At 37.4% G+C, this 21184-nt stretch overlaps 10 protein-coding genes across 10 annotated transcripts; 3 read left to right on the top strand and 7 right to left on the bottom strand.

Annotated features, from left to right (window-relative positions):
* Positions 1-109: 109 nt before the first annotated feature.
* Positions 110-2188, bottom strand: TM35_000053220 (putative arginyl-tRNA synthetase; the record flags this gene model as incomplete). The annotated part of the gene is made up of 1 exon (XM_029022977.1): positions 110-2188. One exon carries the CDS (start codon positions 2186-2188, stop codon positions 110-112), a length of 2079 nt encoding a protein of 692 aa, XP_028885792.1.
* Positions 2189-4774: 2586 nt separating this feature from the next.
* TM35_000053210 (uncharacterized protein) lies at positions 4775-6343 on the bottom strand (the record flags this gene model as incomplete). Its single annotated transcript, XM_029022976.1, has 1 exon — positions 4775-6343. The coding sequence occupies one exon, from the start codon at positions 6341-6343 to the stop codon at positions 4775-4777; it is 1569 nt and encodes a 522-aa protein (XP_028885791.1).
* A 448-nt stretch (positions 6344-6791) lies between these two features.
* TM35_000053200 (uncharacterized protein) lies at positions 6792-7622 on the bottom strand (the record flags this gene model as incomplete). The annotated part of the gene is made up of 1 exon (XM_029022975.1): positions 6792-7622. One exon carries the CDS (start codon positions 7620-7622, stop codon positions 6792-6794), a length of 831 nt encoding a protein of 276 aa, XP_028885790.1.
* A 326-nt stretch (positions 7623-7948) lies between these two features.
* Positions 7949-9130, bottom strand: TM35_000053190 (putative leucine-richprotein; the record flags this gene model as incomplete). The annotated part of the gene is made up of 1 exon (XM_029022974.1): positions 7949-9130. One exon carries the CDS (start codon positions 9128-9130, stop codon positions 7949-7951), a length of 1182 nt encoding a protein of 393 aa, XP_028885789.1.
* A 193-nt stretch (positions 9131-9323) lies between these two features.
* TM35_000053180 (ribonuclease III) lies at positions 9324-9995 on the bottom strand (the record flags this gene model as incomplete). Its single annotated transcript, XM_029022973.1, has 1 exon — positions 9324-9995. One exon carries the CDS (start codon positions 9993-9995, stop codon positions 9324-9326), a length of 672 nt encoding a protein of 223 aa, XP_028885788.1.
* Positions 9996-10243: 248 nt separating this feature from the next.
* Positions 10244-11620, bottom strand: TM35_000053170 (uncharacterized protein; the record flags this gene model as incomplete). Its single annotated transcript, XM_029022972.1, has 1 exon — positions 10244-11620. The coding sequence occupies one exon, from the start codon at positions 11618-11620 to the stop codon at positions 10244-10246; it is 1377 nt and encodes a 458-aa protein (XP_028885787.1).
* Positions 11621-11860: 240 nt separating this feature from the next.
* On the bottom strand, positions 11861-13540 carry TM35_000053160 (ubiquitin hydrolase; the record flags this gene model as incomplete). The annotated part of the gene is made up of 1 exon (XM_029022971.1): positions 11861-13540. One exon carries the CDS (start codon positions 13538-13540, stop codon positions 11861-11863), a length of 1680 nt encoding a protein of 559 aa, XP_028885786.1.
* A 1864-nt stretch (positions 13541-15404) lies between these two features.
* Positions 15405-17201, top strand: TM35_000053150 (putative cation transporter protein; the record flags this gene model as incomplete). The annotated part of the gene is made up of 1 exon (XM_029022970.1): positions 15405-17201. One exon carries the CDS (start codon positions 15405-15407, stop codon positions 17199-17201), a length of 1797 nt encoding a protein of 598 aa, XP_028885785.1.
* Positions 17202-17619: 418 nt separating this feature from the next.
* Positions 17620-19209, top strand: TM35_000053140 (putative chaperonin containing t-complex protein; the record flags this gene model as incomplete). Its single annotated transcript, XM_029022969.1, has 1 exon — positions 17620-19209. The coding sequence occupies one exon, from the start codon at positions 17620-17622 to the stop codon at positions 19207-19209; it is 1590 nt and encodes a 529-aa protein (XP_028885784.1).
* Positions 19210-19688: 479 nt separating this feature from the next.
* On the top strand, positions 19689-20669 carry TM35_000053130 (putative eukaryotic translation initiation factor 3 subunit; the record flags this gene model as incomplete). Its single annotated transcript, XM_029022968.1, has 1 exon — positions 19689-20669. One exon carries the CDS (start codon positions 19689-19691, stop codon positions 20667-20669), a length of 981 nt encoding a protein of 326 aa, XP_028885783.1.
* Positions 20670-21184: the final 515 nt, after the last annotated feature.

The following is a 21184-nucleotide window of genomic DNA, read 5'->3' as shown; positions in this document are numbered from 1 at the left end:
TTTCCATCTCTCTTTTTCTTTTCACATATATATATATATATATATATATATATTCCATCTATTTTACTCAAAAAAAAAAGAGAAATGATTGCAACAACGCCCCTCCTCTCTAAATCCTCTCAGCCACATCAATATTCAGAATATCAAGCACCTTTTTCAACGTCACACGTGTGAGCTCCACCAAACAGAGTCGGCTGTTTTGCAAAGGATCACCAACCACCTTGCACTTTTGGAAGAATTCGGAGAAGCACGACACCAGTTCATATGCATAATCTGTGAGGTGGTGCAGGAAGAGGTCATCCACAGTTCGGAGTACCACAGACTCCATGCGGAAGGCGCACAAAGCGAGTTTCTTTTCTTGAGGTGTATCAATAACCACCTTGGTATTCATAAACTCCTCGTTACTTAATCCAGCCTTACGTTTAATAGAACAGAGACGAGCATATTGGTACAAGAGGAAAACAGCCGTGTTACCAGACATATCAAGCATACTGTCATAACTGAATGCATAATCATTCAGACGGCTCTGTTTCAAATCAAAGTATTTCACTGCCCCAAGACCAATAATCTTAGACAGATTTTCCATTTCTTCCTTACTGTGTCCCTGAGCCCGATCACCATCTTCACGTTCTTCCAAAATGGCTAGAGAACGCTCCACCGCCTCATCAAGGAGATCCTTTAATTTGGCTGTCTCACCACTGCGTGTCTTAATCTTTTTACCATCTGTTCCAGTAACAAGACCAAATCCCGCATGATCCCATGAGGCACCATCCATCCATCCCATATCTTTCACCAGAGCAGCAACCATGTTGAAATGTTCAAATTGACCAACATCTGTACAATACACCACTCGATCCATCTTTTCCAAAACAAAGCGGTGGTACATTGCCGCAATATCAGTTGTATCATATGTAAAACCTCCATCACTTTTCACCACCATAAGAGGAAATGTAAAACGAGGAACAATAATTTCATCACCAGTGATAATACCATCGGCTTCAAAAACCTCACGGAATAGTGGAGATAACTGCTTCTTATATAATGATTCAAGTTGAATAACCAGTTTATCAACATCCGTACGAGCATCAAATTCAACCAATGGTTTAGACTCCTTTTTAGATAATACCACAACTTCATTCCCTTCTTCACCCTTAAGGATACCCACCTCCTTCATTGCCATAATTAAATTAGGATGAAACTCTGTCTTGTTGTTGCGCTGAACTGTAATAAGGTGTGGTGTAATAAGTTTTGCCATATCTTTCGCATCCAATGAGGAAATAGGCTTTTTATCCTTTGTAATGGCAAGCTTTGCCCCACCACTTTCCTCAAGCTTTCCAGATTCCTCCAGTAAACCTAACACCTTTGGAATAAGTGGATTATAAAAACTCTCCCCTCGTTCTTCAAGACGAGCTCCAAGACGGTTGTAAATAAGATCAAACTCTTTTCTAGATATATCACAAATGATCTTCCAAGCCTTAATAGACTCTTCCTCCAATGATTGGAGTTTAACCACCTGCAAACGGGCTTCTTCCTTAAAATCAGGATCATCATCGAAACACTTTTTGGCTTCACGGTAGAACTTTGTAAGATCTGTTATATCTGGAGTATCTGTAAGAAAATTTGGGTGTTGACGCTTCATGTATAAAATAAGCATTCCAAAGGCAGTACCCCAATCACCCACGTGATTGATGCGATGAACATCAAACTGACAGTATTCAAAAAGGCGACTAATAGCTTCACCAATAATTGTAGATCGGAGATGTCCCACATGCATTTCCTTTGCAATGTTAGGAGAAGAAAAATCCACAAGTACCCGCTGTTTAGGTAACTGTGGTGGTTGAATACCTTCCTTAAGTACGTTTGACACGGTCTCAGCCACCCAATCCACTTTAATGGTGATATTAATAAATCCCTGAGGTGTAGGCTCAAAGGATTCAATGAGATCATTTTCCTCAAGATTTTTCTTTAATTCCTCACCAACAAGTACTGGGCTCATTTTAATAGGAGGTGTAGCTTTGGAAAGTAACTTGACAAGACCCATAGCATTATTACACTGGTAGTCTGTTACCTTTCCCATAGTAATAAGAGCATCTGGTGTCTTCACTGTTGGAAACGTCTTCTGGATAGTACGGCGCACAATTTCCTTTAGTAGGAGCTCCACATTAGCACATTTGGTCACCTTCGCCATCTTGGACCTTGTTTCGCTCTCTTTTTATTCCTCTTTAGAGAATGGAATATTATCACACAACACAAGACAACACCCCCAGCACCAAATACAAAAAAAAAAAAAAAATAATAACAGAACAAATGTGTGCAAAAACAAGAAAGAAAGAAACGAAAAGGGAAATAGAGCATACTGACACAGTTTAAGTACAAATTCAAGTGCATATGTGGAATTAAGAGAGAGTACATGATCCAAAAAAAACAAAAAACAGATGTGGCCCAAAAAGGCAAAAACATGGAAAAGAAGAGAGGGGAGACAGAGAGAAATAGATAGATAGAGAGAGAACAAAAAAAAAAGAACAAAATGGGTTATAGGTTTTACAGTTTGAGCAAACCAGAAAAAGGAGGGGGAAGATATAGATAGATAGAAAGAGAGATGGATAACAAAATATAGATGCACATAAGAAACGAAATGCAGCGGATTATCACCTCATTTATAGCTTCATTGTTCGTATTTTTCCTTTTAAAAAAAAAAAATGAAAATAGAAACGAAGGGAGGGTTTCTTTCGCATTTTATCCCTCTCTATTCGATTTACTTTGGACTCACCTTCTCTTGTCTTTATATTTCTGTTTTCTTTTTTTTTTTTGTATTGATCGATTTTTTTTTTTTTTCATAAATTTTCTTCGTTCTCTGTCTCCTTTATTTCTTTTTTCTCTTTTTTTCATTTGCTTCACGTCTCTATTTCTCCATCTCTACATATTTTTCTTTCACTGCGCCCTTCCTGTCGCTGTTCTTCGCAGACGTGGCACATTGCAACAAAGGGGGACAGAAAAACGGCGATGGGTGCGTAGAGAAAGGGAACATTGCTTATAATCCGCAAAACACATTTAAACACAAAGAAAGAAATAAGCAAATCGAAAAAAAAAAAGAAAAGAAACACAATGAAAATGAAAGAAGAAAAAAAAAAAGAATTAATGATGAAGAAGCAAATGAGTCACGTTCCGTAATAAGCCAATGAGTATGAAATCAATGTTTCAAGTACACATTTTATTTCATGCAGCATCTTTTTTTTTTCTTTTTTTCAAACTTTTCACAATCCTGTCTCTCTAGCTGCGTCTTGGCACTCTCGGTTCCCCATTAAACACCACCGCAAAGAAAAAAAAATGTTTTTCGTTAGATTTGTTTTTGGGTATAAACCTATATTTGCCTTCTTCGATCCCGCACTCTTTTTTTTGGAGTTTTTTTCTCTTTTTTTTCCTTTTTTTTTGCTTTGTCTGATCCTACACCACACCGTTTCTATTCTCTCTTTTTCGCATTACTTCGTCATGGTCCTTACTCTCTCGTATCCTGAGAAATATGTGTTTTCATTAAAATTTCTTCACTCTTTTCCTTCACTTTAGCAATACTGATACAGATGACCTAAAAATTTACATTTTGTTTTGTTTTTTTTTTTTTTTTTTTTGTTTGTTTGTTTTTGTTTGTTTTTTTTTTCTTTTTCTTTTTGCCCCATATTTACTTCCTTTCTTTGTTTTCCTTCTCTGTTCCTTCATTACGGGGCTCGCTCTGTCGTTGATTTTCAGTATTCCTCCGCGATTTCTTTTTCTCTTTCTTTCTCATGTAAATAAACAGACGCACAAAGACACATGTACACACACACAGAGGCGCATGCAATATCATTACACTAAATGTGTGTTATCGTGTGTGTGTGTGTGTGTATTGTCGTCGTAGCAGCTCTTGTCGCCACAGTGTACCATAACTACCCTTCTTCACCTCCCATCTTTTACAAACTGTTCACCCCTTTCTTTCTCAGCCATATTTCCTTTTTTTTTTTTCTTTCCTTCTTTCTCACATATTCATCCTCTGCTTCTTTCTTTTTTTTTTCTCATTTTTTTTTTCCTTTTCGTGTTACGGGGTGTTTATCCTTCCTTTTTTAAAATGTTGTATTCGTGGTAATAGTAATAGTAAAAAAAAAAAAAAAAAAAATGCACCTCTTATCATATTCCACCTCGCCCCCTATCCATTCTTCCAGTACCCTCAGTTGATCTCACCCTTAAGATCCATGCAACACATTACACAAACCACGAAATAATAATGAAAAAAAACAGTTCTTCTTTATTTTTCTCTTCCTCTACTTCCACTATCCTTCATTTTCTCTGTACGCACACCCTCCACCCAAGCTTCTCAAAAGAGAAGTTTTTCTATTTCACATTCATCACAATGCGCAAGTACATACATACGTACATATATTACCCAGGGTACGGAGAAACAGAGAAGGATGGAGGAGCACCAAATGACTCTCTACTACTGCAAAAAAGAAATAATAGAGAAGTAGTTAAACAGATATAGAGTAAAGATTGTGTACGTTTGTATGTGAGTGTGTGTGTCTGTGTGTGCATGTATGCATGTATATGTGAATGACAGTTCACGAGAGATTGAGAAGATGACGAGAAGAAAAAAGAAATAAAACTCAAACGAAAGACAAAATACCAAGAAGAAGAAATAAAAATATACGAAAATAGATATAAATCCATATATACGTGATATTTTGTATTTCTTCATTTTTGACATTGCTATTGCTCTTGCTCTTACGTTTTGTTGTACTTCTTCTGCTTACGAGTCACCATCCTTCTTTGGGTTCAACTTACTCGCCCAATCATTTGGCGGGTCCGCATCCTCAGAGGTAAGTGGATTCTCCACCGTATCGTATACCAACTGCAGCGCTGTTTCGCTGAAGCTATTCTCATCCTCCAGCGCCGTAAACGGAATATCTTGTTGCATTTCTCGGAATGTGTTTTGATCGTACGCGCTCACGCATAGAATGGATACACCCACGGTGTCATTGCGACCCGCAACGAGGGATTGTAGTAGGTAGAACTCTTCAGTTCTTGGCATCGAAAAGTTAATGATAAGGTTAACATAAGGGACGATGGTTTTACGGGCCAACTTTGCATAATCCTCATTGGTAACGAGCAAACGTTCACGAATACCATTCTCATTCACTTCACCAACCTTGAAATCATGTAATTGCTTCATACGCTCTTCCTTTGGAAGATCACGATGAATAAATAAAGGATTAACACCATTGAAGAAACGTGCAATCTTCAAAGGCACCTTGCTCATTTCTGCTACACGCTTCTGATCACAAAACATAATAGCTTGCACGCCCTTTAACTGAGCAACTATTGTGGCGATGGTTTCCAACTTGTGACGATCGTTAGTGGTATTAACCCAGAAGTGACGGACGTCTTGTTGCTTCTCGAAACGAAGAAATGAAATAACATTTCTTAATGATGCTTCTGAAATTTCCCTCATGGTTCCCTCATTTTTGATGTTACAAGCAGCTAATAATTTTGCTGTATGCTGATTGCTGCCAAGTTCGTTGATGGTGTACATTAAACGGTTCTTCTGTTCCTTTTCTTTCGTAACACCAACACATGCAAGAATCATCTTTTTTGACTGCAGAACAGATTGAGGATCCGAACCATATACCACCAATTCAAACTTTTCAACGGTGGATTCAACGTATTTAAATGGTTTGTTGTGTGTTTTATTTGCATCGTGGATCTGCTTAAGTCTTTCTGCCTTATTACCGAGCAAAAACTTAATACGGTGTGTGGGAATTACACAGACCTCGCTGTAGTCCTCTGTGTTGCCGGGTGAATCATGCGGGCGTCGCACCACACCCTCCGCAGTTTCCCTCTGGTACACCGCCTGATCATGGCTATAGCGGCAGCTATCGCCGTACTTGCAATCACCGGCGAAGAAGTGATTGCACGCCCGCTGCCTGACCGGGAAGGCACCGCCGCCGACAGGGCCCCCGCGGTCGTGTGCGGCGGGACCTCCCCGCTCGTGTCCGCCTCGGCCGCCACCGCCGCCCATCCGCCCGCCGCCGCGGGAGGAGCCGCGGGGAAACCCGCCGGTGCCGCGGCCGCCGTCCTCCGCGTTTCGTGGGGGATTCATGGCGCCGGAGGGCTGCGTCTGTTTCTTGTCGTGCGTGCCGCGGTTGTTGATGGCGCCGAGGATGAGTTGCCGCTGCTCGTCATCGGGGACGATGCTGCGCAGTTCCTCCTCGCTGAGCTTGCGGAGGGTGACGATGCGGTCCAGACCCTTCTCGCGGAACTTCGGGATCAGCCCGGGTATCTTCAGGCGGATCAGGAGGGAATCTACAGCGTTGCTCATCGTGACGATGTGACTTTCCTCGGGGATGGTAATGGTGGTAATGGTGGTGGTTGTTTTTGCAATTGCAACGACTGCCTTCGCTCGTTCACTTTCTATTCCTTTATGTGTTTGTGTATGTATTTTGTTTTTCGTTATTGTTGTTTTAACGAAAAAAGAGTGATAATAATAGTAATTATACGGAAGGATGAAGAAACGAAGAGAAGTTAAAATTGAGTGAAATAAATTTTTTTTTTTAAGGGTGAGATCAGCCGATAAATGAAGAACGAAAACAAAAAAAAAATAATAACTACAGAACAGAGAGAGAGAGAGATCATAAGAGTGGCTTTTTTATTTTTTTTTTACACCGAGTCATTTGAAGCCAACCACCAGCAACACCAAGAACAAGAACAACAACAGCATCATCAATCCCAAAATAGAAAAAAAAAAATCTGCTTCCCAAGTATGCGGATCACGGAGTGGTCAACTTAACTTTCTTCCGATCAAACTTTAATTTCCACTTTAGTTCATCCACTTCAACAGAAGTACCGTAGTCCCCGAAGGTGGCAGCCTCAAGTTTTTCATCAATCACAGAAGAAGGAGCTAATACAAGCTTCTGTAATGCGTCACGCGTCCAGTATATCACATTATCACACAACAAGAGCAATTCCTCCTCTTTTCTATTCCATGATAAACGAGAAGCATGTTGAGAGAGGAGTTGCTTTTTTTTTTCATAAGCCATAAGAAAGAAATTAATAAGAAGTTGAAAACATTCACATTCTGCAGCTAATATCGCATTTGCCACATCAAGCATTGTTAATGTACTGATTACAGCAGCACCTCCAAATGCTAATTTTAGTGAATCCTTGTTATCTCTCATTACATTAATAACATGTGGGATGGCGGGACGCATCATTCGACGTGTATTACCGTCATTCATAGCGAGTGTACTAATTAAGTCAAAACTAGCAAAAAGTGTATCTTTTGATAATTTTTTATAGTCTTGAAGAATAAGAACACATAAACCAAAGACGCCAAATCTAGAAGCTAGCTCCTTATTTTCTTCACGCATACAACACCTAGCCAAAAGCATTAAAATAGAATAAGTAGTGACGGTAGTTAGAGGTGTGTTTTCCAATAAATCAACACAAAGAGACATACATGTTTCCGTCAGTACGGGAATTTTTTCTGCTGCCTCCAGGGCAAGAGCAATATTTTGTAAATCCACTGCAGCATCCAGTGAAGACTCAGTGGATGAAAAAGCCACCAAACGATTAAGTGTGGCTTCAAGATTATCGATCATTCCAAGATATCCTCCCTAAGGACTAAGAGAACAACAGAAGGAAAGAAAAAGAAGGCAAAATCATATACATGTCACAAGATGAAAGACATATAAAACAAATAAACGAACTATTTTTTTTTTTTTTAAACAAACATGAAGAAAAAAAAAAAAAAAAAGAACAGATCAATCAAGTAGCAAAAATAATAATAGAAACATGAATCACAATGAACATCATCAATAAATAAATAAAAAAAATTAACGACACTCAAATTCAAAGTGCGCAGTACATTGTTCAAATGAAAAAAAAAGAAGAATAAAAAAACAGACAAGGGTTTCCTTGTATTTTTCTACATCATCTCTCGGGGATAGGAATCTCCTGATATTTGAATGACCATATCTGGTCGAACCTCCCTAGTTACTCTTTCTGCCTCTTGAACCATATTAATACCACAGCGACACTCTTGTAAACTCAATAGTTTAAGTGTACTTGCCTCCCCGACAACACGGATAAGCGCCGCACAACCTTCATCTTGAAGAGGGTTATCGTCTAAAACAAGAGTTGTAAGTGCTGATGTTGCCAACAATCCTTTTGCAATAGACTCTGCTCCAGTAGGTCCTATTCTATTGTGTGCAATTATTATTTCTTCAATGGCATTTTCACCAATGATACGTCCCACCAGTTGTGCACAATAATCATCCAATCCCACCCAACTTAAATTGAAACGTTTAATGGTATTATTAAGCAACAATCCTTCAGCAAGAATATGACGACATCCAATGGTTTGAAATTGGTTCCACTCAAGGTTTATTTCACGTAGATCACCATTACGAGAAAGTATTTGAGCCAAATCAACAGCACCAAGATAACCAATTTTATTAAAGCTTAGATCTAGAAAAGCTAGTTCGGTATTATCTATAGCTGCTTCAACAAAATCAACAATATGATGATCACTTAATCCATTGTCACGTAATGAAAGAGATTTTAAAACATTTCCTGGTTTAAGAAGTTCTGCTATAACTGCACCTCCTCGAATACTTTCTCCTGCATCACGTGATCCTAGCATATTCTGGCTTAAATCTAGGGTAGTGACCGTTCTCGTCTCAGAAAGAGATCGAGCAATTTCAATACCTCCTGCAGGTGTAATATTACATCCAACCAATGAAATATTATTGATAGATTGATTTACACGAAGGGCTGCTGCTAACGCAATGCTACCTTTTTTTCCTAGTGCAAAATAACTCAAATCAAGAGATTCTTTCCCCTCAATAAGTCTACTCGCTATACTCTGAGTAGGAAATTTCATAAATGATTCTTTATTAAGCTGTTCACACGAATCTAGATAAGCCAATTTTCCAGAAGCATCATCTTCTGGACGTTCTGGTACATCAAAATCAAATTCATACAACTTTTGAAGTTCTTCTGCGATCAATTCCTTTTTTGTTTTTGTAGGGGCTTCTTCCTCGTATGCTACAAGAGGAAAAATTTCCTCTGTTTCGCTCACTTGAGAAGAAGCATTTGGAGAATCCATCGCCCTTGTGAAAAATAATAGAAACAAAGAAAGAATGAAAAAAAACCAGTGGTAGAAGTGGTGACAGAATAATAATAATAATTATTATTATTATTATTATTATTATTATACCTTACAAACCAATTACGTAACTCACGAGAGATGTTCTAAGAAAAAAATTAATCTGCTGAAAGAATTTTTTTTTCTGTTCACATTACTCCAAAACTTGTAAAACGTTCTTGTGAATAAAATTCCTTGCTGCTTCTAGACCCTCGTCCAAATAAACAGCACCTATCGTTGATTTCACAGCAGCTGCACAATAAGGATCCGGAACCTGCTGTTTCCCATTAGCTGAGAGCCATTGTAGTAAACCTGATGTGGATCTCAATGATTTTCCTTGAAACAACTGCAAAGAAGCATCGGTCAAGACCATATCTTCCATCTCCCAACAATGTCGCAAAACATAACTAAGAGAGGCATCAGAGAGAATAAATGCAACTAATGAAAGCAACTCATCACGCTTCAACTCTTTGAAGGTATTTACAATCAATTCGCTACCGATTAATAAAAGCAAAGATTCCCCCAATAAAACAGTTGCATTCATCGTTGAATTTATTGCTTCAGGTGTAGTAAAACTGGGATGTATAAATGACCGCATATAAAGAATATAATGTCGCCGTCTAAGTTCTGGAAAATGTTTAGCAAACCTTCGTGAAAGTTCAGCTGTCCATTTTGGAGGAGGTGCGAATGGTAAGGACAAAGGTGGAACAGATGGAAATTGGACAACTGCACTTAACGTTTTAGATTTTTCTTCTGTTGCTGTCACCGAAGAAATAACATTTAGAAGACTTAAAGAGCAAGACAGAAAACATGAACGTCTCATCATAAGGTAACCTTTTTATTCATCAAACATCCCACCTATAAAATAATCCCAAACCACCAAAAGTTGAAAGAAGAAAAAACAAAGATATATAAAGAAACAAATCATTCTAACGTATCATTCCCAAAGGTACAACAATCAAAAAAAAAAAAAAAAAAACATCCAATATATATATATATATAACAAATAAAGAAGGTAAAACACCAAAACACAAAGTACAGAAATGGAAAAAAAAAAAGGTAAATGGTACAATTTTAGGCCATTAAAAGGGCGGTAAGTCTCTTTTTCATAGCCAAATCACTTTCCCCTTTTAACTCCGCAAATGATTTTCTACGAGGTGTCTGAAACGGATCAGAAAAAAGGGATCTAAAGGAAGATAATTCTCCATAATCTTTATGATAATCTGGTACAGGAGGAGGTGGAATTCGTTTCGGTGAGATCGATCTTACTTCATTATAATCCCTGTTTGTCAAAACATAATTAGAATTCAAATCAGGAGCAATTGTAACATTTTTTGGTGTAAATGAAGGAACAACCTCACGCATCATACGAGTTTGTCGTCTTATCTTCCGATCAAGATTATCATTAAAAATACCTCGCTCAACTGAAGGAATAATTCGAACAGGTTCAGGAGGTGAATAATTTACTTCCCTATCAAAAGAATTTCCATCAATAAAATTCTGCTCATTAATTTCCTTTTTATTTGAAGGTGATACTTCTACCGGTACCATTGTATTTTTTATTGGTTTATCATGGGTCTCAATTCGCTTGGGTGAACTATAAAAAGCATCATGTGACGAAATCATGTTACTTTTGGGACGCCCTTGAGTTGCTTCAATAAGATCCATTAGTCTATCTTCTTCAAAGGTCTGATTCATCCAAAAGACTAATAATTTTCGTTCATTTTTTTCTTGCTCAAAAACAGCATCTCTAGATTTGGTTTGTAACGCAAAGAGTTCAAACGCTGCAACACGAATATACTCTTGTTTAACACGGTTTCTAAATTCTCTCTCTAGATCCATAAACCGAAGCATAGCCTCATTTAAAATTTCCGATCGGGTACGTATTTCTTCAACACAAAGTAAATTTAAAGCTTGTCTCAAAACAGGTTTTATTTTCAATTTTGGTTTTTCTTTACTATTTTTTATGGGTTTTGCTATACGTAAATTCGATTTACTTTCTTTCTTATCCTTTACTTTTTCACGAGGTTTGGTTGAAACATTTGTCGTTGCTTTGCTTATAATCTTAGATGGACGATGAATAGATTTTGGCATTATTGGTTTTGGTGGAGATAACGGAGGGCGAACGGGATAAAAATGTGGAGGAAACGGAGGACCAACAGCTGTGCCACTTGAACGAGATCTATAAGGGGATATTAGCAAACCATTTCCTGAGTTTCTTTGTGCTTGTATAACCGGTGTTTTTACTCTAGAGAGACGAGGGGAACTACCTATTCGGTCCCTATGATCGACATGTTTTGGAGGTATATTCAACGATGGTTTTGGACGTGGCGTAGAAGTTCTCACTGAAGGTGGATGAGGTAGTGGAGTCAAACCAAGTCGTATTTCACGTTGAATACGTCGATTTTCCAATTCTGCTTGGTTTGCCGACTTAGAACATGATTTCCCCATCTATGCTAAAACTATCTGTGGACGCCTACACACTCATTAAAGAAAAAAAAAAAAAAAATCAAGCGAAGAAAAGAAACCGCCCACCAAAAAAAAAAAAAAAAAAATCAAGTATATTTATATAGATATAATTTTATTATTTTGGCAAACAACAAAAAAAAAACATAAAGTAATTATCACTTTTCAGTACTTTTTATTCCCCTTATTTTGCTAAAAAAATATATATATATTCTCTCATCATCATCATCGATTAGCTTGTACAAAACACAGTATGTAAGCTAGTTTGAAATTCGGATTTTGGGCCTCAGTAACCCGTTCGTCACTGAAAGAACACCAACATCCATCTCTTCCAAGAGAGTCAGCAGTATAGTGCCCTCCATGAATATTTCCTTGATGATTTACAACACCCACCAAATTATACAAAGTATTTTTCTCATCAGAACAACAAAAAGGAGAAACATCAAGTTGTTTTTGAAAGGCCACAGAATCCATTATTTTGTTTGAAAAATCACCAAAATTGCGAAATCTCTTAATTGTTATAAATAATATTTTCGGTAAAGAGTAAATAAGAAGTTGTTTCGATGCATTAACATTTTTCTTACATGATGGACAATTGTACAAGGAATCCGAGTCAAGAACTTCTTCTTTACAATATGCCGTTAAGCAATCTTCAATACTTATTTCTCCTGAAAGAGAGGGTATAGGAACCTCTATTCCTAATGAAGGAGAAAATGATCTGCTAACATGATGACACAAAGGACAAACTAGGGTGTTTCTCTCTTGAAAAATACACATTTTCACAATTACTGACTTGTTTTGGCTAGTGTATTGAGACCAATACGCCTTTGCTATATCTAAATCGCTTCCTTTTGTGGTATCAATTTCTGGAAGATTTCCTTTTACATGCGATTTCTCATTTAGATTTTTATGAATGCCATCAAGTAAAACATGAAGAAATTCGTTAGCATCTTGTTGTGAGAAATTCATAAATGTTTCACAAACCTCACCAATAGCACGCTTAAAATGTGAAGTGCTAACAGGAATATCGGTATCAACTCGGTTTAATTCACGCATAACATGACTCAAAGAGTTTACTAATCTCCCTCTACCCTTTTCATCTTCAACTATAAACTTGGTATATTCATCACCAAGGAAGTAAGCACCCAAAGGGGTGGCAAAAAGCATCTGAGTAACACTATTAAGATAACAGGTGTTTCCAAGATTAACCATTCCTCTTCTTGTATAAGACATTCGAGAACCACCTGTATTAAAAACCCACATACCATACGCGTTAGGTGATGGATTTATAATCTTTCTAAGAGGTTCAATATGATTTCCAGGCAACAGTCCAACAGTACTATGCGGTCCTTTCCAATAAGGTTCTACGTTATTTTGTTGCAATAAAGGCTGAGGTATAGGTATATGAGTTTCATTCAACTTTTTCTTGGTAATATCTACCACATTTTTTTCACTCATCAAAAGATTTTGTTGACGCTTCAGATGCAGTTGTTCTTCAGTTTCGTTGTCATCCTCATCGTGAAGATGTTGCAACTCTATAATTTTTTGTCTTTCTTCTTGCTGTTCCTTAACAAGTTGTATTTGCTTATTATAAAAGTCCAAAAGCTCGTTTGTACGGAGATTATTTGCAGCGTCTACACATTTCATAAGTAGTGATTTTGAAGCAGGTAATTTCTTTCGCAATTCCGTTCTTTCAAAAATTTCTATACATCGCAAAAAATAGTAAAATGCAACATCATACCTACCTTTCTTTTGATTCTCAACTGCTTCTTTGTAAACTTTATCACAAACTTCATAGTGTTTTTCGGGACGAGCCTCACGAATATTTAAACACAGCGCCTCATTATGTATTCTTTTCAAAAATTCACTATAAGGACACTCCCAATCTAACTCAAAAATTGACATTTTCTTCTAAATCACTACGGATAAAGAAAAAAAGAACAAAAAAAAGAAAGAAAAACAATCCAATAATATAAAAGAAAGAGCTAATCACCGGAAGATAAGTAAAAAGAATTTAATATACAAAAACATAAAAACGTATATAATGTCTAGATATATTTATACTGGAAAAGAAAAAAAAAATTCTGGGTACCATATTGTACACGGTAATAGCCTTTACCTTACTTTTCTATAAAAGAATGGAAAGAAATAGAAACAAAATAACACCATTTTTTCCCTCTCCGAAATTCTCTTTATTCACACATCTATAACAATTCACCATACAGATTTCAAGGGAACTTTCCATTATGTACTATCAAGATAGTACATATGAAAAACAAATAATGAAACTCTTATTATACACTCCCTCCCTTCGAGCAAGGGTGAGTGAAACGAGTTAAATCAGTTTCTGAAAAACAAACTTTACAATAAACAATGTAGGGATAATGTTTATTGAGCAGAAAATACACTTTTACCAGGCAGACGAAATGCCTAGCCATTCCTTTTATAGGTTCACAAATAATAATAAAAAATAAAGAAGAATACATTCCATTAGGAAAGAAATACGTTTTTTTTTTTTTCTCTGCTAGGTGAACAAGGAGGAAAAACCAAAGTCTAATGAAACAAGTAAGTACAGCAAAAGAAAAGAAAAAAAAAAAAAAAAACACCCAAACCTTTTCTTGGCTTTGTATAATTCTGAATCGGACCCCATCGACCGCACACACGGTCAACCACAAAGAAAACAAAAACCTTTCAAAAGTAAAAACAGCCAAAAAAAAAAAAAAAAAAAAAAACAACAACTCTTCCCGTCACGAGGGTTTGCCCCGCCACAGCATCAACCCGGTGAAAATACTAGACTTTACCGGGAAACCGAAATCATCCGGGAGACAAGGGAGCTCAAGAGGTCGACGGCACCCAACACAAAAAAAAAAAACAACCGGGGGAAAATATAGTTTCCCACGCGCCGACCCCCTTTTATTTTTTATTTTCTGCGGGTTGCGTCCCCGCGACCGCTTTCATCCACGAAGGTGCGGCGGCAAGCGGCCACGAGAGAAGAACGCGGCGCACCGCCGGCGCAAGAAGGGAAGGGAAACGGACAATAATAAAAAAAAAAACCAATCGTCCGCCAATCCCCGGCAACGGTTTTTTTGGTTTGCCCCCTCTGGAAAAAACGCAAAATGGTGAGACCGGTCCGCTTCAGGCGGCTTTCCGCGGGTTCTTTTTTCTTTGATCCTGTTTTCTCTTCGTGGGTAATTTTGGAGGAGTAGAGTCGCTGACAGAACACTTGCGGCGGGCTTTGGCCCCAGTGGGTGGGAAACTGAAAGGCGCGAGGAACAATGCAAACAAAACCGAAAACAATAGTAATAAAAAAGAAACGCGGATCAAAACGACATTCTCATTTAGCTTAGCGGTGGTTTTCTTTCTTTTTTTTTTTTTAATTTCCCACCGCCTCGCAAAAGAGAAATGCTTCTTTCTTGGAAACGTATTCTGAGACGGCTCCTCGAAAAGAGAAAGAGAAAAGGCAGAACGAATTTAGTAAAAACGTGACTTGCAAATGGGTTCAGAAGTCGTACGGCTGTGTAATTCGGGTTTATTTTTCCCTCTGTTTTTCTTTTTTTTTGATACATCTTTTTTTGTTGCTACTGCTCCTGTCACCGTTTTTCATTTTTCATTCTTTTTTTTTTTTGATACATCTTTTTAAGTGTCTTTTTTTTTTTGGAGGGGATTTGCTCTAAAGTATAACAGTAGAATATCCTGGAAAGAAAAAAGAATTCAAATAAATAAAATGAAGATAGCTGTTATTTCTGTTTTTCTTGGTATAGTATGGGCGATGTCATTAATGAGTATTGGATTTGTTCTTTCAAATACTCCAGTACATACTCTGTGGGTGGGATGTTTCGTCGTATTGGGTGAGGCACTAGCTCTTCTTTTTCGTCTTCGTGAAACCGTAAAGGATGCTTACCAATGGAAATTCTTCTATTTATATGGAATAATTTTAAGGGGTACTTTAAGGGCTTTTTTTTATAGTGCTCTTTTATATACTGTAAAAGAAATTGGATCAATGCGTTGTATATTGCTTTGTTCTGCATTCACACTTGAAATGTCGTATATACGAGATGGAATTTTAAAGCGTCAAGCATTTTTTGCTCTACTGATTATATGTAGTATCCTTTTGATATTTTGGAGTTCTTTACATGAAATCAGTGTAAATTTTTATGTACTGGTTTTTAATATTCTATCTCTTTCTTTATCAACACTTGCAATTAATATAAGCGAATCAGTTTATTCTAATGTACATAATTCTTGGCTTGGAATTTTTGAGAGAGTTGTTGCATCTATAGAACTGGCTTTTTGTAGCTGGCTTGGTACTTCAAATAAGAATACGTTGACTTCCCCTTATCCTTGGATAATTTTCCCAGTTATTTCTTTATTATCTGGTTGTGGGAAATCTCTTTATGATTCAAGATTTAGGGAAACTGTGATACCCGCAAGTATGATTGGTATTTTGATTTTCTACATTTTTACTGGTATTTTGAATATTAGATATCGGGAAATTGAAGGTGGAGATTTTTTTGCTCTTATTAGTGGTGTTATTATTTTAATTGCTTCTTTTAAATCTTTAAAATCAGAATTTCTTTTACCTTCAATGGAAACATCAGTTCCTTTTGCACAAACACGAAAGAAAAGCTCTGGTTTTATTGTTAATGCTATTAAATATTTAACTCTAAATGAGCGTGAAAGAAAATTGTTAATTTACCTTCTTCTTACTATGGGTGTAATGCTTCTTGAATTGATTTATGGAATTGTAGCAAATTCTTTGGGTTTAATTTCTGATGCTTTTCATATGATGCTTGATTCGGCTTCTATCGCCATTGGTTTATTTGCTGCATTTGCTTCTTCATTACCATGTGAAAAAAAGACACATCCTTTCGGATATGCTCGTTATGAGGTTTTAGGAGGATTTATTAATGCAGTTTTATTACTTTTTGTTGCATTATATGTTGTTTTGGAATCTGTAGAACGTCTTTTTTGTCCTCCTGAGATTGATGCACCTTATTTGATACATGTTTCTGTTATAGGATTGCTTGTAAATATCGTGGGTGTTGTGTTTTTCCATGAAGCTCATGGTCATTCTCACTCCCACGGAGGATGTAGTCACCCTGTTGATCATAACTTAAGAGGAGTTTACCTTCATATATTAGCAGATCTTTTGGGAAGTGTTAGTGTTATGATATCTAGTATTCTTATAGCAGTTACTGGTTTAAGAATTGCTGACCCATTATGTAGTGTCTTGAGCTCAGCGTTTATTGCCATTTCAGCATTTCCATTGTTGCAAGAAACTGGTAAGGTTCTTCTTCTTTCTGGTGAACCATATGATCAAGAGAAATTTTTTAATAATACTGTGCGTAGTATCAAAAAAATTCCTGGTGTTAATACAGTGGGAAGTTTATGTGCGTGGACTCACTCAACCGCTCCCAGGGAGCTGACATGTTGTGCAGTAAGAGTATCCGCGCAAAGTGGAGTGAGTCACCAAACTGTACGTCGTTTAGTTAAACAATGTTTAAGAAATATTTTATCTGCGGAAACAGGAGCACATCGTATAAGAGTTTTTGTACATATAGAGTAATATGAATAAAAAATTATATAATAATAACAACAAAAAAATAATAAATGACGCCATAGCCTACAAAGTATTGCTGCAATTTTTTAAGAAAAAAAAAAAGATGTTTTATATTTTTCTTTTGCCGATGTTGCTTTATCAAACCAAAGAAAAAAGTATGTCTACTCTTTTCTCGAAATGTTTTCTTTCGGTACTCCACAACAAGTAAAATAAAGACATAAAGAGAACTATTATACTATGTTGTGGGGGTGGAGGGAGAAAGATTAAGGTGTTTTTTTTTTTTTTTTTTCCTTTTCCCCATTTGCTTAGTTGTTACAATTGTGTGTGAAATCCAAATGAAATTTTTCCCCTCATTTTGAATTGTTGTTTTTTTTTTTTTTATTTTTTATTTCTTTTGCCTGAAGATTAACAAAGAAAGAATATTATGCTTTTTGCCAATCAAGCTCAGCAGGTTCTTCGTGATGGAGCCTCAGAAGAAAAGGGAGAGCGTGCCCGGCTCATGAACATCATGGGGGCTGTTTCTGTGGCTGACATCGTGAAGACCACGCTAGGCCCTAAAGGTATGGATAAAATTCTTCAAGGAATGGACCGTGCCCAGAGTGTGCGGGTAACGAATGATGGTGCCACAATTCTCAAATCTCTTTTTATGGATAACCCTGCCGCAAAAATTCTTATTGATATGAGTAAAACTCAGGATGATGAAGTTGGTGATGGAACTACAAGTGTTACCGTGCTTGCTGGTGAACTTCTTCGAAATGCTGAAAAATTACTTGATCAGTCTATTCATCCACAGACTATTATTGAAGGTTACCGTCTTGCTACACAGGTTGCTCGCGAAGCCCTTATTGAATCTGCAGAAGATCATGGTAATGATGAAAAAATGTTTTACGATGATTTGCTCCGCATTGCCAAGACTACCCTAAGCTCTAAGATTATTACTGTTGAGAAGGATCATTTTGCCAAACTTTGTGTGGATGCTGTACTACGCCTAAATGGAAGTGGTAATCTTGAAATGATTAATATCATGAAAAAACTTGGAGGAACACTTCGAGACAGCTATCTTGAACCAGGATTTTTACTCGATAAGAAAATTGGTGTTGGACAACCTCGTCATCTTGAAAATGCTAAAATTTTGGTCGCCAATACTCCAATGGACACCGACAAAATTAAAATTTTTGGAGCCAAGGTTCGCGTTGATAGTGTAGCGCAGCTTGCTGAAGTTGAAGCCTCAGAAAAGGAGAAAATGAAAAACAAATGCATGAAAATTATTAAGCATGATATTAATTGTTTTATTAATCGTCAGCTAATTTACAACTATCCTGAGGAAATTTTCGCTCAACATGGTATTATGGCAATCGAACATGCCGATTTTGAAGGAATTGAACGTCTCGCTAAAGCTCTTGGAGCTGATGTGGTATCACAATTTGATGAAACTGCTGATGTCAAGTACGGTTTTGCACAGAAGATTGATGAAGTTATGATTGGTGAAAATACAGTTATCCGATTTTCTGGACTTCCAAAGGGTGAGGCTTGCACAATTGTTGTTCGTGGTACATCACAACATATTTTGGATGAAGCTGAGCGATCTATTCATGATGCCATTTGTGTTATTGCCCAAACCGTCAACGAAACACGGACTGTATTAGGTGCAGGTTGCTCCGAGTTTCTTATGGCTCGTGCTGTTGAAGAAAAGGCTAAAACTACTCCTGGGAAAAAGCAATTGGCAATGATGGCTTTCGCTAACTCACTTCGAACGATACCAGCAATTATTGCTGATAATGCAGGTCTGGATAGTAATGATCTCGTTACGCGATTACAGGCTGAGCATTACCAGGGTCATAAAACCTACGGTATTGACGTCATTAAGGGTGATGTGGCTGATGTAAAGACTCTGGGTATCACAGAGTCGTTTAAGGTAAAGAACTCTGTCTTGGGCTATGCTGCAGAAGCGGCGGAAATGATTCTTCGTGTTGACGACGTTCTTCGTGCTGTTCCTCGTAAGAGGACTCAGTAAAGATACTCACGCTTGTTATTTGGAAATACTTGCACAGAATAAAGCAAGATTTAATTAGCTATTCTGTGGGAAATGAACAGACCTTATTTTGTGGCTTTGTAATAGCCATACATGTTCTGTTCGTAAAATCAGCATAAGGATTTATTATTATTATTATTTAATGATAGAGGTGAAGAAAAGAAAAGGAAATGAAATGAAAACATAACGCTGATCGTTTTTTTTTTTTTGTCGTTCCCAATTTTATTTCTGATCCGAGGTACAAGTAACAAGAAATCAGCATTAAAGTTATTATTATTATTATTATTGTTATTATTTTTTTTTAATGTTCTGTTACCAAGAAAAGAAGATCTCTTTTTTTTTTTTTTTACTTTTTCTACTCCTTTATCCAAGAAAAGGAAAAAAAAAATAAAGCAGAAGAAACAGCGACAAAAAAAAGTATAAAGAAGTTTCTAAGGCGAGGAAACTAGGAAGGAAGCAAAATGAGCGGTAAGCACGCTGTTCCTGAAAAGAGTGCTGGAACTCAAAAAAAAGAGGGCACATCAAATACCAACCCCAACGCTGATATAACAAAGGTTAAAATATGCTCTGGACATACAAGACCAATTTGTCATATAAATTACAGTGAAATCATTGATGGAACGTTTTGGCTTGTCACTTCCTGTCATGATGCAAAGCCTATGTTGCGGAATGGTGAGACAGGTGATTGGGTTGGTACATTTGAAGGCCATAAGGGTGCAGTATACTGTTCTGCCTTCAACCAAGGCGCCACACGCTTGGTAACAGGTAGTGGTGATTACTCTTCTATGTTGTGGAATGCTATCACTGGAGAGAAATTACATACATGGAGCCATCCCAAGTACATCAAATCATGTGATTGGATTGAAAATAAAATTGCAACCGGTTGCTTTGACGGCTTGGTTCGCATTTTTGACGCTACTGCATACGATGCAGAGCCCCTTAGCTTTGACAGCCCAGAAAGAGCAAATCAAGTTAAAGCAACATACTTTATTGATCCTACAACAATGGTGACAGCGTGTGAAAATGTTATAATGAAATGGGACCTCCGTGATACATCACGACCATACTTACGAAAAGAAATTCCAGGACTTAATTTTCTCGAATATACACATCGCAACAGCATCGTAGCTGCCCATGAGAAGAGTATATCTTTTATCGATACTACCACATTGGACATCAAGAGTTCTTTTACTACCACTGAGGATGTTGAATGTGCATCGCTTTCCCCCAATGGACAAAATGTGGCGGCAGGCTCCAGATTAAAGGCTAAGGAATTTACACTGGATGGTACAGAATTAGAGTCTCACAGAGGACACCATGGGCCTATTTTCCACATAAGGTGGGCACCAGATGGAAAATCTTTCACATCCGGAGCTGAGGACGGAATGGCTCGTATTTGGCCATCACATGAAATCATTGAAACTTATGATGCTGATGAATAGAACAATACGAAGGAATGAAGATTATATTGACAGGTTCTAAAAATCTATTCCATCCCCTGTCACAGTCAATGCTGGAAAGCATAAGTGAAAAAAAAGCATCTGTTGACTACTTAAACAATCCTTTAAGCAGCATCTCTTTTGACACTTGACATTTCAGTATAAATATTAAGTGTATATACAATAGTAGTAATAATAAAAAAATAATAATAATAATGGTCAAAAATTTTTTGTACGCTTAATTTCTTTACTTATTTCCTTTTCTACAAAAAGAAGCACAAAACTAAGCAAACCACTCAACAAGAAAGTAATGTCTGACGCCGCCGCCGCTGCTCTTGCTGCCCCTGCCAAGAAGGCCTCCCCCAAGAGAGCCTCCCCCAAGAAGGCAGCTGCCAAGAAAGCTGTTGCCAAAAAGGCAGCTAAGAGGCCAGCGGCTAAGAAGGCAGCCAAGAAGCCTGCAGCCAAGAAGGTTGCTGCCAAGAAGGCTGTGAAGAGGCCAGCAGCGAAGAAGGCGGCAC

This window comes from Trypanosoma theileri (assembly GCF_002087225.1).
Source record: "Trypanosoma theileri isolate Edinburgh chromosome Unknown TM35_Tth_5_V1, whole genome shotgun sequence".
Taxonomy (NCBI): Eukaryota; Euglenozoa; class Kinetoplastea; order Trypanosomatida; family Trypanosomatidae; genus Trypanosoma; species Trypanosoma theileri.
The sequence above is the reverse complement of the archived record's forward strand: the minus strand, read 5'-3'. Positions and strand labels throughout refer to the sequence as shown.